Below are 18,233 nucleotides of genomic sequence, written 5' to 3'. Positions count from 1 at the left end.
TGCCGATGACTCTAGGGCTTGATCGTTGATATTAATTAATGTTTGGGGCTCAATACAACTTTAGGTTCAAGATAAGCATTTTTCACTCTAATTAAATCACAAAACAGACAATGATAAGCAGTGAATATGTTTCCCTGCAATATAACCTGCTACTGAAGCAGCTTGATACTCTTCCAGTAATTCACATACGCCCGTATATAATCATCTCCCACTTGATCCATGTGGGCCATAGTTTGACTCACACTGCGTGAGGAAGTTGTGTCGAGAATCACAGAACCGCATGACATTTTAAGAAAGTCATTTCTCAAAAACTGAATCAGACTTGCCGCAGGGTTGTCCGGCCCGGGTGCAGACTGAATATGATCTAGCCATTGGTCCAATGCGACAATGGACGAACTGGGTATCTGCAATTCTTTGGACAATAAAGTGACTGTATGTTCCCAACTCTGTCGAGTCGGATTCTCGAGATGGTATACCAGCTGCAGAGGGTCTCTGTGGAAGAGAATCTCACTGAGGGCCTGAGCAGCGGAATCCACTGGCAGCCAGGATAATGTCTGTACACAAATTTTAGTCAGGAAACGAACATCTATGTATATCGGAATTCAATAATTTTGACTTACTCCACGTAGATCAGGAAACTTGCCCATCTTCTGAGATGACGTGCATACCGCGACGAAATGTTCGTTTGAGTTCCAGTAACCACTGCTTGCTCCAGCAATCTGCCCGACTCGTACCACTCCAACCTCAATTTCAGGATATTTATTTGCCGCACGCTGAATCATTTTCTCACATACAAGCTTCGCCTTAGCATAGCCCAAGTTGAGGGTCAAAGCCGGGTCATCCGGAATGACTTCGGGAACCAGCTTTTGTCCAGATAAGAGTGAATAGTTGCCGACTGTGGAAATAGAGGATATGAATAACAGTCTTGGCTTCGTGGTATCGCAACGGGAGCGTGCTTCACGTGCAAACTTCAACAGGTACTGCAGAGATTTGAAAGAGGAATCATACGACTGCAGTCCCATCTTAAAGTTCATTGGCCACGCAATATGCACAATATGTGTCACCTCTGTCGCCAGACTCTCGTAGTCGTGCTTCTTCAGTCCGAACCATTGGCTCGCTGTATCCGTCTGATATGCCTCGACTTTGGCCCAGGCATCATCGTTGACTAAGATATTTCGAGAATCCAAGGCACTTTTCTGAGCTTGCAATGCATCCTCTTTGCCAGACCTGTTGAGACAGATGACTCGATTGACAGAGTCATCGGAGAGAAGCTGCGCTAAGAAGAAAGATCCTAAACTTCCTGTGGCGCCTGTAAGTACCACAACAGACCTTTTTCCTCGACGGGCTGACATGTTTGAAGAAGATTGAGATGCGATGAAATGGAACAAATACACGGCACAAAATAAAATCAACTTAGGAAGCAGTTGTACCAAGAGTGAACCGCTAAAGAGGGAGAGAGCGGAATGAGGAATGATCGGGTGGTCTTTTCTACTGGTGTATTTTTCCACCAGTTGTTCGAGAAACTGAGACTCGGTGTCTACTACATTAGTAGCAACGTTCCCGAACAGAAGTGCGTCTGCGATGCTGTTAATGGACGGGTGCCGGTAGACGAAGTCGTCAGCGATATTGGCAACCGGCAGAACATGGCATGCACCGGGACCCAACTCAGAGTGTGTCGCCTGCACCGCACCTTTTAATAGTCTGCGAAGCTTCGTTGCCTGTAGGCTGTCCATACCTTGGGCAAAGAAGTCGTCTTCGTAATTGGCTTGCCATCCCGTGCTTTCTGCCACGAGGGCCCTGATGCTGGAATGTGACGAGGACAGGTCCAGCGCTGGTGCTACGGCGACCTCAAGAGTGCGGTATACAGCGGATATCTCTTCTGCGTATTTCTTCGTCACTGCCTTGCGCAAGATGGTTCCCTTGTCTGATCTCGGAAGATCCCCGGGAGAGACGACTAATACAGCGGCCAGAGACGTGATTTTGGCATGAGCATCCATCTGCCAGCCAGCTTCCTTGATTACAGGCCAAACAGTCGCCTTGAATTGGGCAATATCGCCCAAACTCAGCGTATCAGCAGTCTCAATAATGACGCCTATTTCGAATTGACCTTCCCCGAATGCGGTTGCGTCCTTTACTCCATCGTGCTGTCGCAGCAGAGACTCCAGGATGGTAGGCTTCACTTTCTCACCGGTTGCGAGGCAAATCAGGTCGTCCGTACGACCAGCCACGGTGAAGTCTAACTGTGAAATATCGCTCCCTGCGGGGTACTCGGTTGTGGTTACGATGAGATCTTGCAGCTCAAAGCGCTCAGTCCAGCCGAATGGCACCATGCTTAGCCTGTACGTGAAGGCATGTTGATCGGATTGATTTAGTTCCGCTTCAACACGATCCAGTCTCACTCGAAGCGGTTCGAGTGTGTCGCGTCGCAACCTTAGTCGTCGCCAGTTGTGTTCCTTACCGGGGATGAGCAACGGTGTCATTGGACCAGTTTCGGTAGCGCCATACTGGCCGATCAGTCTGATGCCATTTGCCTGAAGTCTTTGTCCGACCGATTCTTTTGGCATGCCGCCGCCGAATCCAACAAAATCTAGTCTTGCAAGAGCTTCGTGTCCCTTGTTTTGTGGAAGTCCTTCAATTTCTTCCAAAACGGACGGCACAGTTAACAATGCTCTTGCACCAGACTGTTCTAGGAGCGCAACGACTGATGCTCCGTCGGGTACCACTGAGGGCGGAGGGATGCACACGGTTTTTCCGGCACCCAACGAGAGACAGATCGCGACGAAGCCAAATCCCTGTTCAAACATTAGCACAAGATTCAATTTTCGGTAGCAGTGATTAAAAGCTGACGTGGAATAGTGGCAGCGTCGAAATTGTCAGACCGTGAGTTTCACTGTCTGAGGCAAAAGCGTGGCATGTTGCATACCCCAAGAAATATTTATGTGAGCAGGGAATTGGCTTTGGCAGCCCTGATGTTCCGGATGAGTGGAGAATAACCACCTGACGGTCCTGCTCTGACACAAAATGGGTCGCATGCGCAGCATATGCAGGTTGGCGATCAACTGCATGGTCCACTTCTTCCAGAAGTTTTTCCCACTCAGCTGCCACACCAATTGTCGCTGTAACACCTCCATGTCTCTCGGCTTCGTTTGTCCACTCTGGGGTAGATATGGCTTCAGAGGCAAGAGCCTGTAATGTAGAAGAGGCTATGACGAGCCTTGCACCCGTCTCCTGAAGGAGGTGACGCACAGCAGAGGAACTCAATCGTGCCGACAGAAGCACAACTGGCACGCCCATTCCCATGCACGCGAGGACATAGATAACCAGGCCAACTTGACTCTCCGTCAATATGGCAACCGGGGCGCATTTTGTCACATGTCCGTCTGCATCAGCTGTGGGAGGATGAAGACCAGAATCCTCCCTTTTCAGCCTGGCCTGGCAACGCACAACGGCACGTTGTAACTTCCCATAGCTCACCGATACGAAGCTCTGGTCTCGTGTTGCTTGTATGCAGAATGTATGCTGTAGATTGTGTTTGCCATGGAAATCGACCAGGTCTGGGAGTGTACGTATGCCAGCATTGGAGTTTACATCCAGGCCCACCTTAGGTGGGATGAAGGCAGACATTGGGTTTCAGTAGGTGTCGACTCAGTAGTATCGTGCTGATGGGTAAGTTAAATTGCTACAGGTGGCCAGATAAAATCAGGTTTCAATTGTAATCATACCAAGCCCGAATCTAAGTATTGTGGATTGACCCCAACTCGGTGGAATTATTCATCAATCATGGCCCCAACATGGGCTGGTGAACTAGACAGCTGCCGAACGAACTCGGGTCCGCAATGTGGTTATGCTGCCAAGAGCAATCGCAATGCTCGGCATGTATTTTGTCGCTTGCTCTTCAAAAAAGGGGAAATTCTACTACAAGGTTTGACTACTCAAATTTGTCCTCATTTCAAAGTATGGTAAATATATTCTTTGGTCTATGCCTCATGTGCAGTATCTAGAAGTATGTATATCTATCCACTTCCAAAAAATCTAGTGAACTCCTTTCATTTCCCGTTGAAGACGTATCGAACTCTGAGACCCGCGCTGTGCTTGAGTATGCTGCCGATGATCTCGTGGGCCACAGTTGGGTCTACTTCATTTAATGTCAGGATGACACTCCCCTTCCGCTCGTTCTCCAAAACGGCATCACCGCCCTGCATTTCTATACTCGCATCGACATACGCCCCTGGTCCGCCCATACTACTGATATCTTCAGCTTTCCCGCCAACTTCACAGACTGCAGCATGAGAAGATACCGAGCTGGGAAAGCCGTGATGATCCGCAGTACCGTTTTCCCACCATGGAAACTGGGACCCAGACGAGGTCAAGGATGACACCTGAAACGGATCGCTCCAAGAAAGGCAGTCGTTGTGTGGTACCGACAGACCCTGTTGATTCTGCATGTTTGTCGCACACCCAAACCAGCTTTGATCCAATATGGTATTTGCGCTATTCGGTATCATAGGAAACTCATGAGTGTGTTGAAAACTAGAGTCACTGGAGAATTCAACCCTGAGATCTGGGTCGACCAGCATGTCTCGGGCATCAATGTATGTGGCCTCGGGGGTGCCGTCATGGGTCTCGTCGTAGGCAGTACCGTCTCTGCATAAGGCCATTTCATCTCCATCTGAACTTGGGGTCTGCAGTTGCGTGGGTATGTGTTCCGTGGCACTTGTATTTCGGCTCCTGCGGCCAAGAAGAAGGCTCCTTTAGAGATGGTCAACTTGTGCTCTGTGCTGATGAAGCAGCCTACTCACCGATTTCGTATGTCGTGAGTGGAACGGTCTGGGAAAACTGAGAGGCTAATCTGCTTCCAATTGTTGTCGTGTGTTTTAATGGCCGCCAACAGTATTTCATCATCTTCCGTGGTCCACGAAGTATGCTTCAGGCCAGGCCTCAGCGTTTGCTGCCAGCGTTTTGCACACTCTGCCATTGATAATTAGTGGGGACATTTCATCCGATGACCTTATCAAGATATGTGATAGCTCACGGTCTGCATTGCGACACTGCATCATGGTGGCCACGCGAGACCATCTGGTTTGATAGTCAGCACCACCAATTGATCTAATATGACACTGTCGGGTTTAAATACTTGAACCCCAGCTGCTGCACTGCACGCTGTAGTCTCTCATCTTCTTCCCGTGTCCATACACCCTTTTGAATGTCGACCTGTACTTTTGACCATCGCTTGCGGCAGTCTTTGTTGGTGCGGCCGATAAGCAATGAGGCAATATCGTTCCAATTCTGTACGTTTCCATATTGGCATGCTGCGTGGTGAGCCGAACGTTAGCTTGGAACATTGTTACATTGCAATGTATACATCCAAGTTGGTGGGGTTGTTACATTGCGCTTGCACCGCACTCTTCAAGATTTCATCTTCCTGACTAGTCCACCATCTCCTTTCTCGAGTAGAAGGCATCCCTGGATACACGGTGAGCAAACAAATCTTTGTTCAACTAAAGACTCGTGCGCACCTAACCCAGTGAGAATCTGAATATATGTATAGCCCGCCCTGTAAGTTGGTTATTCATGCAAGTGAGATTTGTACACGTATCTGCCCGTGCCAGGTCACATAAACATAGCCCTGAACCACCCTCAGCCTCTCGCATGTGCATATGCATGAAGGCTGGTCTCGGGTAAGCCAGACTAATGTAAGCAAAAGCACCACGGGCCGCGATCAACCCGCGATCAAGCCGCAGCAACTCATAAAGCGACAGATAGTCTGACCAGAAAGCTTGAACTAAATAAACTGGCTGTTCCCTATGGAAAAGCGGTTCGGAAGCTGCGGCTATCGATCAGACTTTCGTCAAATCAGCGTCTAAAAGGCTTACTTGGGCTGCATGAGTTTTGCTTTTCGCCGGCATGAGGTGACATAGACTAACTCACACCTAGACAACGCCCCGAGGCTAGCGAAAAGAGAGGAGTTAGTGTCGCTGTGCTCAACATTTCAACAAAAATTTCGCAAGATTCCTTCCGCTCTTTCCCGGACCGCTGCTCGACCCAGATGAACTAGCGCCTGGAGCGATATGCAGTCGATCTTAGACCTTGACACACGGGAAATTTTAGTCCCATAGGGGTCACGTGGGATCCACTTCCATGGTAAATTCCAGATATCGTTGCCAAGACTACGATCATTTGCCTAGTTAGGTAATAGTCTAACCTAAATAGTGAAGAGGGGAACGCTCAAGGCTGTATGCTCTGCGGCATACGGGTCGATTCAGCACCCGTAGTTCAGCTTCATACCCAACTTTGCATACAAGGGAGCCTAGATGCACTGCCCTGGAAGTGGATTCAGAGAGGTGTAGGAGTGTGTATTCTCAATCTGTATCTATCTGCTACTTGTAACCTCATAATCTCAATGCTTACATAACAACATATGGAAAAAGAAGAGGCAAGGGCAAATGCGTAGTGGGGAGCCTATTTCCCCACTACAATAGGTAGTCCATGGGAAATGGGACCAGATTTTGGCTAGTCCCATGGGAAATGTCAAGGTCTAGTCGAGCTAAGCTATACAATAGTACCACGTGTATAATTTCCCTAGAGGCGTTCATAGTAGCTGTTCTATGTTAACTCAATAAAGAAAGCGCAGTCTAATAGGGTGATATTAACAGTCCGAATTCTTTAAACAAACTAGACTAGATGTTCCCAATGATAACCGTCTCGGAACCTACGGCTTTCCAATTACACAGCATTCTCAAAAGGAAATTCGCGGTCTAAAAATTCTACTTCAGCTGTGAGATGCAGCCCGGCTGCACAGATTCTAGCTTGGCAACAATCTCACCCCAGATGCCCTTCTGCAGCTTCAGGCCCTCCTGATTGGATAGCCACGTGGGCACCCAGAACTCCTTGATCTTACAGCCGGAAAGCAGCTTGCCGTGGCCCTCTTCGCCCACCACTAGCCCGTGTAGGAAGGTGCGGCTACCGACCTCTGCGGTTCGGGCCATCATGGCCCGGACCGCCTCATGCAGAATTTTGGTGAAGGTTCGGGCATCGCGACCTAGGCCGGTGGTGCAGAGACCTGGGGCGACCATAGTGATGATGACCCCTGTGCGTTCGACAGGGCACAGAGCTGCGAACTGGCGTACGGCGCACTCTTCGACGAGCTTACTGAGAGCATATCTTTGAACATATGTTAATTGGAAAAGCAAAAATATGGGACGGAAGTTTAAACCTCACCTTGAGTCCATGTTGGCCCGCTTCTGGTCGTTAAGCCCGTCGAGGATGACACCATTGCGGCTCTTATCCATCTCGCTCTTGACAGTGTACCCGAGAACACTGACGATGAAAACGAGAGTGGGCTTGATGTTGAACTTCCTGGCACACTCTTTGAGTTTGGGAATCATGAGAGCACCGAGGAACACAGTGTTGATAACATTGACAAATATGCTCGTCTCTATGCCCTCGGACTGCGACCACGCGTCGATCATGATCCCGGCGTTGCAAATGAAACCATCAATCCTGTCGAAGTCCTCTGCTAATTTCTTTACGAAGTTCTGGACAGACGCGTAGGTTGACATGTCTACATGTCGTACCTTTGTCGATGTCAATATATGGAGAATAGTGCTCAAGATCTTGCACTAGACATACCCGCACAACCCCCTTGCGGCCAGTCGTCTTCTCAATGTCACTTTTGGCAGCTTCTCCAGCCTTGAGGTTCCGCACAGCCAGCACAACGCATTCAGCTGACGCCGCGACCAGGTGTCGCGCCGTCTCGAGGCCCAGGCCGCCGTTGCCACCCGTGATGACATAGGTTTTGCCGATGCATGTATTCTCACCTACCAGTATCGGCAGGGTCCGGTACTGCTCGGCAGTCAAGCGGAGCATCACCATCTTGAAAACCGGGGTTGATATGCGTCCTCGCTAAGGGTTTGCTGTATGGTGTGGTTTGGGTGGTGTAGGTAGGGGTATGGGCACCGTATGCGAGCTTCGTATAGAACAGCTGGAAATGGACGAAGCGGGTGTACTTGAGGACACGATGTAAGAAGGGGAAGGGATGACCTCCGATTTTCTTTATATAGTCTCTTCGAGCGATGTCACCACAATCCGGGACCCTTTGTATGTGCTCTGGCCAATCTAATATTGGCGTCTTCTTTTAGACTAGCGGGTCCCCACGGCGCGAACTTTACGGCTGATTACCCCCAAGAGGGTCCGCTTACTCGTGTTTAGCCAATCTGATATTGGTGTCTTCTTTCGGATAGCTCCACGGCTAAGGAACACCAAGATACACTTATGGGCACCATTTTCACCAATCAACAACTAGTAAATCTGCCACAAGGCCCACTGTTTCCCGTCTTGCCAATCAGATATTGTTTGCCCTTTTGGGATGGCCCCGCCCAGGTACATGTAACTCGGGCCCTCTTGGCTTTGCTTTCAGCATCGCCCGATACAATATGGCCCATGAGCTTGAATTTGGAAGCATGCAAGATAACGTATTTCACAAGCGAGTGGCTACCACAGGCGAGCGGCCATCTCGAAAACACGTAGCAGATATGATTTATTCTACATTTATATTTTAACAATCATGTTATTATTTTATCCCCTCCTTAGACTTATTAATACTTTATATCAATTTTAAAGAAAGCAGAAGGCTATATTATCCCTATTTCAAAAAATACCGAAAATTACGTTATAAAAAGCTAGAAATATATATATCTTAATCACCAAGTCATATATATTCCTAAAATTCCGTAAAGATACTAAATATCGCTTAAAAAGCATAAGTATATAAGGAAATACCTATATAGACCACCGTTGTTAGGATATCAAGTTGTAATCTATCGCATCTACTATGTGTTTTCGAGGTGGCCGCTCGCTTGTGGTGGCCACTCGCTTGTGAAATACGTTAGGTATTTTGCCAAGTCGATTGTGTCATTACGTTATTTGGCAAGAAATCTTCATAATCCTCATTCCTGTAGAAATATAGTAACATTCTAACCATCGCATACATGGCTGTATCATCATCAGTAGCTACTTCTAGGCACGCGCCCCCTCCTCTTCTCAGCCCTCCTCTTCTCAGGCGCCGCGGGAATCCTCTTCACGGATGTGCCTATCTTTAGCAAGTCATTCTGCGCATCCCAGTCATCGCGAGAAATCACATCACACATATCCTCGCATTTTAAGTGTCTACCACCCAGCCATTCGCGCTGTTCGCTAGGCAGGTAGACGAGGACTTCGCATGCCAGTTCTAGGTAGTCAACCTCCCGTCAACCATCATTCTTCTGCCCTGGATCTTATTTCCCTTACTCAGATTCACCATGTCTTCGGCCTTATAGTGACCTGGCTGCAGCGAATATGCCAGCAGTCCCTTGTTCCCGTAATCGAGCATCAAGCATTCAGAGAGATGTATCATAGCAAATTCAGACAAACCATGCGTTCCGGAAGTGGGTTGGGGCAAAGGCGATCTGGCTGAAATGAGATTGACAAACGTCTTTTCGGTTCCCTTCAGCAGGAGCGGCAGCAGAATGCGAGCGACAACGAATGAATCTTCGACGCTGGCCTCCAAGACCTCCCACGAGCAAATGTCACTTGCTGCTATAGTTCCTCGCTGTATATTAAATAGAGAGATATGTTCTGTCGCGTTAGTGAGAATGTCGACATGTCCCAGTCTCGAGTGGATCTCGGGAAGCTCAGTGTCGATACTAGCAGGCTCACCAATTATGAGATGAAAGAAAAACAGCTCAGGGGCCAGTCGTCCAGCTTCTGCAGCATCCTGGGAAGCTTTTTCAATTGCATCTGAAGTACCTGAGCTGTTCACCATGGCAATGCGCTTAACTCCTGCAGTAGCAAAAGCGACGGCGGCGGCTTGGCTAAGGTCTTCAGCCGCGCCCGTAATAACGACTGTCTTGCCAGCGCAAGGTGCTGAGATTGTTCTGGGATTCATCTTCCTGTTTCGTTCGCGGCTTTTGTAATCTGAATGAGACTGAGAATTGGAGTATTTGGGCCTCAAAAGATTGACTGTTGTTGCACCTCAGCGGACAAATTTCGAACCGTGTATGCTCATTCGGCTTTTCTATATGGCAAGGTGCTTTTCGCTTACAACACGGACATTCTTCAGAGCATTCTAATTTTCCGAGCACCTCCGGACTACATGGTGCTTATCCACATCCTCATCTCACGTTGAAGGCCCGAGTTCGCGCCTCCATGCCGGACCCGAGTCATCGTCACCACGCGACAGGATTCACGGAGACGACGTTCTAGGCGGGCGAGGCAGACCTGCTATTTCCATTTTATCGCCCCTACAAATTACTAAGTACTCCCTGCAGGTCCTCCAACAGGAATGCAGGAGGGTTCCACCTTGCAGGAGCCTCGGTGGAACGGCAAGCCGTCACGAGGACCCAGCATCCTGGTTCTATTTCCAACTGAACAGCCGAAGCGAACTATTGGCTTAGCTCTCGGTCATTCATTAACCAACTATCCACAAAAAAGATCATTGTCAGCGCTGGTGGCTTAGAAGCATGAAATGGCCAAAGGGTCGTGCACGGTGCAAGGGATTTACTATAAAATCCGGCGACCATCCTATATCGTAGGTTTCTTATTCACAGTGTCTCTCAAAGCTTGATTTACTAGATACATCTTTCTGAGTTACTCTCTGACCGCAATCATGGCCCGTTTTGGGGTTCCGCGGGCCTTGTGGGTGCTACTGGCTGCCATCCAGACTGTGTCGAGCACGCCTTTGTCGACTAAGCACCTGAGTCGAGCGGATACCTCTTCATATAACGGCCCAGTATGGCCGTCGACATTAAATGGCCAGATCTACGGCACATCGTGGCCCGAGTTTGCAAACAAAACGGAGCGGTGGTCGTCATACAAGGCGCCGACGTTTGACGAAGTATTCCTCCCTGAGAACGAAAATGATCTCTCATTGGGTGTAAGTTATTTTTTTAAAAAACTTCCTGTAGGTATCATGGAAACTAATGGGGCAGTATATAGCTCGAGTTCATGTCGAGCAAGAACATGTCGTGGCTCGCCAGGTCGGGAGGACATGGGTATTCTCCGACCCTCCAGTCAATTCAGGATGGTGTCTTGGTCAACCTAGAGAATTTCAATCATGTCAAGGTCCAGCCTGATGGCACAGTCGTTGTTGGTACGGGCGCGTATTTTAGGGACTTGATCGACGCCGTGGGTGCTGCCGGAAGAGAGCTGAGTATGTCGCCTCAATTAGCACTAACTTATCTCATGTCCATGCTAACAGAATCACAGCTGTGGGCTCATGTCCCTGCGTCGGATCAACAGGCGCCATGCTCGGCGGAGGCTTGGGCCGTCTCCAAGGCTTGCACGGTCTGACCAGCGACGCGCTCCGGAAAGTCCGCTTGGCGCTGTGGAATGGTACTATCATTGAAGCGTCCGAAAACCAGAATCAGGATCTTTTCTGGGGAATTCGAGGCTCTGGTCAGAACTATGGCATCGTCTTTGAGTCAACATACGAGACTTGGCCAGCGACCCACGGAGGCTTCCACTATAGTGCAGACATGACTTTTGCCAAGAACTCAATCGAGAAAGTCATGAAGATTGTCAACAAGCTAACAACACCAGCATTGGATGATAAACTGGGACTTGTTACTTTCTTATCGTCAAATGCCACGACATCTGAGGTAAGTAAAACCGCTGACCTTACTGTTCATTGCTGATCATCTCAGCTCACAATGATTGTCAACGTCGTGTATTCTGGACCTAAGGAAGTGGGACAGAAGTATACCAAGCTCTTTTCGCCTTACAGCTTGAGCCTTGAAGAGCACATGCTGAAGTGGGAAGAGCTACCCACCAAAACTGTTTTCGGTCTCATTCCTTATTCCTGCGCGTCTGGCCCGCGATACGATCTATACAGTGTAAACGCGAGGACGCTCAACCCGCCAACATGGGTCAAATTTGGCAACGAGTTTGAAAAGTTTATGCAGCAGCACCCCGCGGCCAACGGCTCCTCCATGATGATCGAGACTTTCCCAGTCCAGGGCATTGAGGCACTCAGCGACGACTATTCCGCCTTCCCTCACCGCAAGCACTTTCACAATATCATCGAAGTCATTGGAGTATACACGGATGATAGCGTAGCAAAGCCAGTCGATGATTTTCTCCGCTCTTGGCGAGACAAATTCGCCGCTACCTCTGGATATGACATGCTCCACGTTTATCAGAACTACGCTCACGACGATGAACCGCTGTCAGCGGTTTACGGATATCAGCCGTGGCGTCATGAGCGGCTTACAAAGTTAAAGAACGCTTATGATCCCTATGGCTTCTTTGATGGGTACCATGCCGTGCCATCAAGCGTCAAGAAATGGACTTAGACCAGCAGAATGATGAAAGCAATTGATCAGAATGAAGATCTTTCCGGATCCTTGGTAAATAGAAGAGTGGATTGGCTGTTTACTATGTTAAGACCAGGTGTGGTATAGATAATTTGGTGGATTCCCACTTGCACGTGGTCAATAGCTTCTTATATGTATTCATTGACAGCTCTTCGATTCTCGAATTAATCAATATGAAGACCCGTCCTGTCTCGTTCCCTCCCCTACTCTCTTTCACAAACATTGTTAGCTGTCGCAATTAGTGATATTCAACGCTTGAGTACGATAGCTTCTCAATGCCACCTACCTCTTGCAAAGGGATCTGTTGATCAGCTACCACAATTGTAGAAGAGCGTATGGGAAGGTAGAAGCACAGGTAAAAATCAGAGACAAATACTACTTGCAGCCATGCATGTCCCGCGGTAGCACCTTGGGGTTGGTGGCAGCTAGGGCAGGTTCGGGGGCGAGAGCGCGTACATTGCTGCTTGTGTCATCTTGATGCTGGTTGTGTTGCCCTCGTAGTCTTTCCCTTCTACTAGTTTGCCAATAGCTAGTCCTTGCCCGTCCAGCACAGTCATAAATAGTTCAAATTTGGCTTTCTTCGATACGATAATTTGACAGAAAGGGTCACTGCTGATGAAAGACAAGATCGTTGTCGTAGATCTTGGGATGGTATTACGGCGTCAACATTCTCTCGTCATTCTGATAATGTTTGGCTGGTGTAAGGATATCCGAGAAAGAACGGATTGGTATTAAATACAGAAGTGTATCGTCTCAGAGGTGCCCTCGGTTCCTGTTTTGGAAGAGCGAGTTAGGGCGGCACTTCCCCTCAATAGGGGGGCATCTCTTAGATAGAACGGCATTTCTTAGGTAGCTTGTATTCCAAAACAAGCAGCTAGAAATTCAAAACAAGCAGCTTGTCATTCGAAACGAGCAGCTTGTATCTGAACAAACCCAGGGCCTACGCGAGCAATTAAGGCAGCAGGAGAGGCAATCTCACTTACGTTATGAGGTGAACATCCGAAAGTTCTTCCACGACTGTCATGTCGAAGCTTCTTCTGTTGCCACATCAGTTATGCTGCTCTCAGATTGTGCAGCACGTCCTAGAGGTGTACCAAAACCTGTGAGGTACGGGCATCAATTCGTGCGTGACGGATGACCATAGTGGAGTATCCACTTCAAGACACAGAGGCACGTTTCGTGTGATTAGACCAGCGAAGCTGTGCTTAGATTTCGCCACGGGAAGGTAAGCGACTAGCCCAGAGCGCCTACGTGCAGCCAATGAGCTTATATAATATTCCCAATTAGGGGGTTCAATTACTTCAAATCTATCCCACCATTTTCCGTCTATCACTATTAGCTTATTCTAACAGCTACTCACATAACAAGCTGGCATTTAATGAAAAATCGTATCCTTATGATAAAGGCGTGTTCCTCGTGTTAAAATATATAAGAAGGGTGAATAAAGATGTTATAAGTATCACGATCTATAGACCTCTGCATAGCCCATAAAGCCCATAGCCCAACCCAACTCAACCCAACCCACTAATGGGTTGGGCTGTGGGCCCCACCCTTCGAGCCCATCGGCCGGCTATGGGCCCATCTACCGAGCCTATAGGGCCCATTGGGGCCTATAATAGGCCCCTATTATTAACCAAACAATACAAATATGCCAATTTATCGTAGCTATATAATTGATGTATTTCTTTCCTGTTTTTTAGGGGTATTGAAATTACTACTGACTGATTTTATTTTATTTGTAAGATTTTAAGTAATAGATACTAGGAGGCCGAAAAACAAGAATCAAAATTGATTTTTATAACGCTTTACTTTTTTATAAGAGGTACTTATTTTTATTAGGGGTTTATATAGTAAGTAGAGGTACTATAAGTATTACTACAATTGACTATAGAAAGTAGTATTAATCCTCTATAGATAATATATATCTCTTTATACTAATACTTAGTAATTCTTTTTAGGTACGAATTTATGCTCAAATTGGATCTTTTTAGGGTTATTTTATATGGAATTTTGTATGAAATCCAGTATTATGATGCTAAAATCAGTATAAAATCCACTTAATTCCTACTTCTTACTATGATAATATAATAATACTAAAGATATAGGTTGGTACCTACATAAAATATAGTTATTAATCATCTACTTTATGTAACTATACTAAGACTGTATTTGTGCATAGAAATGGGCTTTGATAGGCCCCTATTAATAGGCTGTGGGTTGGGCCGGGCTTTGGGCCGGGGGTCTGGGCCCATTGATGGGCTATGCAGAGATCTAATCATATACTTTTGTCATATGTATATTTGCTTTACATCCATTTGCTTTTTCTTTTGTTCTACAGATTACTACTAAGCCTAATTAGGAAAGAGGATTGTTTGCTATAGAATTTAGGAGTAGAATAGTGGTGTTTAGGGTATTTAGGTGAATGGGCTGAATAGACTGAAGGGTAGGGCGGTAAGAGGCGATGTCCTAACAAATCAAAAAAAAAAACCGGGTGAATGCGGATATACAATAGGACAGGCTACAATGATGGAGATGCAACTACCAATGATGGATTCTATTGGTTGATGATGACTGACTAAGGGGAAAAGAGAGAGCAGGGGATGATGGAAGATAGCAATCATGGAGGTCTTGCGGCACATAGTATCACGTGACGTGTCACGTGACCACTGGACCCAACACAAAGATACAAAGCTATGTAGGGGACCCAAGATCGGCCGGGATCGGCTGGGACGGCCGAGGATACTATTAACCGAAAGCTTTTAAACTCTCGTTGATCGTGCTTCTAAAAGGGACCCACTACGTCAAATTATGGATCGGATCAACCTTGAACGCTGAGATTTTATCTGTGTTTATATACCAAAATCTCGGTGATTTGGGGCGATCTACTTTGTTGTCACGATCATTGAAAATTAAGAGTTGCAGAAATGGGCTAGTTAGACATGCTAGGGGTAGTTCGGAGGCCGTCGTGAATCCGAAATCTGGATCTTAGCAGCCTAAAAAACGGTAAGATAAAATGTCTCCAACTGATTATAGAGTTTGATTGGAGTAAATCCCATAGCGATTCTGGGATCTTGACCGGCTCCTTTCCCAGCATATCACAAATCACGTCCACATCCTGCTCATTGTCAATCTCTGCGTTTATGATTGGGCTAACGGACGTACTAACCTTGGCGTGATATGTCTCACTACTCCATGATGCAGCGCCAATTGGTACTCCGTGGTCGGCCACGGGGGGATAAAATCAACATAACAGACACAGCCCCTGGCACTCAGATTAGTAGATAGGGTAAGTCCTGGCCTTCTTAGGCCCAAAAATGGAGGTCCCTAAGGCCTCAAGTCTTCAAGTGTAATGAACAAGTGTTGTCAATATGTAGGGGACAACAAAGTATGTACGGTTTCTTCGTTATTTTTCCCTGAGAAATGGTGGGCCGCCAAGTCTCGCCTGATGTCAACTTGGAACTGGAAGGCCGAACTATACATCCACCCTCAAATACCCGAGGTCCTGAATCAACAACACTTGAATGTAGTTTGGGTAGGGAAGATAACGTATTTCCCGCGGGGGGGAGCGTAATCCGGAACACAGTTGGAAATGCGATAAATTACAACTTGATAAATATATATTTCTAGCAACGTAATTTTGGTAATTTTGGGTAATTTTAAATTATGATTATGCAATGCAGCCTTGTACTTTCCCCAATATTGATGCATCGTATTAACAAGTCTTATCAACCGCTATCGGCTCACAATCAAATAAAATAAAATCGTGGTTGTTGAGATATCAGGTTGTAATTAATTGCATTTACTGTGTGTTCCGAACTACGCAGCTCAACCGGGAAATACGTTATATACATCATTACTGTTTATCCTTTGTATGCCATGACTCGAAGTCTGTAATACCGAAGGGAAGTGGCTGAAGGATTCTGTTGTAGTATCAGTCACAATTTGCCCCCCCCCCCCCCCCTTCCTCCCGATCCTAGCTACCATTCAAAAGTACATTTTCTTCCTCTTTACATGCCGCATCGTCGTGGGTGGTAGTTCCCTACCTGTTGGAGGTCAGGTCACGTGACCTCATCTGTTTGCTCCCAGTACAGTTAGTCTCACCGCACACTAGAAAGTTCTCTTCCTTTCCTTGGCGCAATTCAGAGATTTTCAGTGCATCCCTACATTTACAAGTAGTCCTACTGGCCTCATCCATAACACTATCGATCTGCCTCCTTGAAAATGCCTTGAGCCGCGCGCAAGTGGACACAAGAGGAAGACGACATTGTATCTCGAGAGGTCAATCTTCAGCGTAAGTAGGACTCAGCCAAGCTTATAGTTACTGATACGGTCCTCTGGAGTACAGTAGCCGAAGGCAAATTAAGAGATTGGACAGTCGTTGCAAACGAAATTAGTGGTCGAACGAATAAAGATTGCCGGAAGCGGTGGTATAATGCCCTGTCAGGGGAGTTTAATAAAGGGTATTGGACGGAAGAGGAGGACAAACTTTTGACTCGAGCGGTGCAGACACACGGAGAGATGTAAGTCCTGTAACCTTTTTGCTCTGTTAGGAGCATTTTTGACTTGAGGTGCAGATGGATGGCTGCGGCCGAGATTGTGACGATGCGAAGTGCAGATCGTGCGTATTTTTGATGTCTTATGTGTTATCATCGTTAACAGCGGACAGGAATGTGTCGGTATATTGCTCGACATGCAAATGTCATAGTGGCCTAGGTAGACTTCCGGCTTGTGCCAGTGTATCTCGTTCCGACGCAAGTTAATGACTGCTTCGACGTCTATAAATGGGTACGTGCTATTCAAGGATGTCTTCGGATTTTTTTTAATCTCATCCACAGTGACACCACAATGCCTCCAAGCTTGGGGGCGATACCGGTCGCTTTTTTCCCATTAGATCTTCGCTTGGGGGCGGCGCGGCCGTGGGCGTAGCCTGGAAGCTCATTGATGAGAACTTAGGCCAAATGGTGTTAGGAATTGTGCTCCTGTGCCCTGCTCTTCTTCATCCAGAGTCTGTTCCCGATAAATACAAGGCTATTTTCAAGGCCTATGAGGAGAACTGGACTGGTTCTCCATTGCAGGACGGCGAGAGTATGATGATCTTTTAAGGTATGTCCCTCGCCTCATTATTTGGTGGTTTTATCTTTATTGTGGTTTTCTTTTCCTGCTGACCAAGTTTCATGCTTTAAGGCCACAATGGTGGCACCAACCAGCGGGCCAATCCATACGCCTTCCCATGCCTTCATCCTGGGATCTCTCGTCCTCCCCCAGTATACCAGGCTATCTGCGAGGCAGATCTAGTTCGAGATGATTCAACTATCTTCAAGTATCAGCTAGATAAATTCGGGTAATTTGAGAACTGACCGCGTATCTGGATGTTACTAACACTATACAGGATTCGAAACATGTTTCATACTTATCCAGGCACGCCCCATTACTTCTGGCTGTTCCCACAACTGCATAGCTCAGAGAATTTCCATCAGAATGTCGTGGAAGGTGTTAATTGGGTGCTTAGTCAGACTAGCTGAGGAATATTAGCCTCCGTACGTAACGGTCATGGGTGTCAAATGCCAACTACTTCTGTTCTCAGCAATAGAAGCATTATAAAGTCTCAGTCCAGAGCCACACATAGCAAGATTCACCCTGTATGTAGCTGGAGGACTTTTAGTATAACCTATTCACAGAATCTTTTCGGCATTAAAAAGAAATACAACATTCCTTCGTTCAAGTACGCGAGCCGGGATCCCTGTCTAGTAGGTGCCCCGCCCACCTGGGCTCCCTCCCGGGGCTGTCAATGCAATTATTAGGTAACTAGCATGCTGCGAGAACTGGTTATATGTAAATCCCGTCTCCCTCCGCTCTTTTCTCCTCCCATCTCCTCTCTTCTTCCCT

The 18,233-nt window shown here is 47.2% G+C and overlaps 6 protein-coding genes across 6 annotated transcripts; 2 read left to right on the top strand and 4 right to left on the bottom strand.

The window, feature by feature from the left end:
• Positions 1-149: 149 nt before the first annotated feature.
• Positions 150-3,624, bottom strand: N7537_008955 (NRPS-like enzyme; the record flags this gene model as incomplete). The annotated part of the gene is made up of 3 exons (XM_056900009.1): positions 150-554; positions 621-2,792; positions 2,848-3,624. The coding sequence occupies 3 exons, from the start codon at positions 3,622-3,624 to the stop codon at positions 150-152; spliced, it is 3,354 nt and encodes a 1,117-aa protein (XP_056752085.1).
• A 422-nt stretch (positions 3,625-4,046) lies between these two features.
• On the bottom strand, positions 4,047-5,461 carry N7537_008954 (uncharacterized protein; the record flags this gene model as incomplete). Its single annotated transcript, XM_056900008.1, has 5 exons — positions 4,047-4,749; positions 4,800-4,968; positions 5,033-5,076; positions 5,135-5,309; positions 5,386-5,461. 5 exons carry the CDS (start codon positions 5,459-5,461, stop codon positions 4,047-4,049), a joined length of 1,167 nt encoding a protein of 388 aa, XP_056752084.1.
• Positions 5,462-6,764: 1,303 nt separating this feature from the next.
• On the bottom strand, positions 6,765-7,872 carry N7537_008953 (uncharacterized protein; the record flags this gene model as incomplete). The annotated part of the gene is made up of 3 exons (XM_056900007.1): positions 6,765-7,161; positions 7,219-7,574; positions 7,630-7,872. 3 exons carry the CDS (start codon positions 7,870-7,872, stop codon positions 6,765-6,767), a joined length of 996 nt encoding a protein of 331 aa, XP_056752083.1.
• A 1,130-nt stretch (positions 7,873-9,002) lies between these two features.
• Positions 9,003-9,922, bottom strand: N7537_008952 (uncharacterized protein; the record flags this gene model as incomplete). The annotated part of the gene is made up of 2 exons (XM_056900006.1): positions 9,003-9,226; positions 9,286-9,922. 2 exons carry the CDS (start codon positions 9,920-9,922, stop codon positions 9,003-9,005), a joined length of 861 nt encoding a protein of 286 aa, XP_056752082.1.
• A 720-nt stretch (positions 9,923-10,642) lies between these two features.
• N7537_008951 (uncharacterized protein) lies at positions 10,643-12,326 on the top strand (the record flags this gene model as incomplete). The annotated part of the gene is made up of 4 exons (XM_056900005.1): positions 10,643-10,909; positions 10,972-11,185; positions 11,242-11,633; positions 11,679-12,326. The coding sequence occupies 4 exons, from the start codon at positions 10,643-10,645 to the stop codon at positions 12,324-12,326; spliced, it is 1,521 nt and encodes a 506-aa protein (XP_056752081.1).
• A 4,979-nt stretch (positions 12,327-17,305) lies between these two features.
• N7537_008950 (Alpha/beta hydrolase fold-3) lies at positions 17,306-17,805 on the top strand (the record flags this gene model as incomplete). Its single annotated transcript, XM_056900004.1, has 3 exons — positions 17,306-17,432; positions 17,532-17,688; positions 17,766-17,805. The coding sequence occupies 3 exons, from the start codon at positions 17,306-17,308 to the stop codon at positions 17,803-17,805; spliced, it is 324 nt and encodes a 107-aa protein (XP_056752080.1).
• Positions 17,806-18,233: the final 428 nt, after the last annotated feature.

This window comes from Penicillium hordei (assembly GCF_028827395.1).
Source record: "Penicillium hordei strain IBT 12815 chromosome Unknown utg000004l_segment0_segment0, whole genome shotgun sequence".
NCBI classification, from domain to species: Eukaryota; Fungi; Ascomycota; class Eurotiomycetes; order Eurotiales; family Aspergillaceae; genus Penicillium; species Penicillium hordei.
This window is presented reverse-complemented; position numbering and strand designations above follow the sequence as displayed.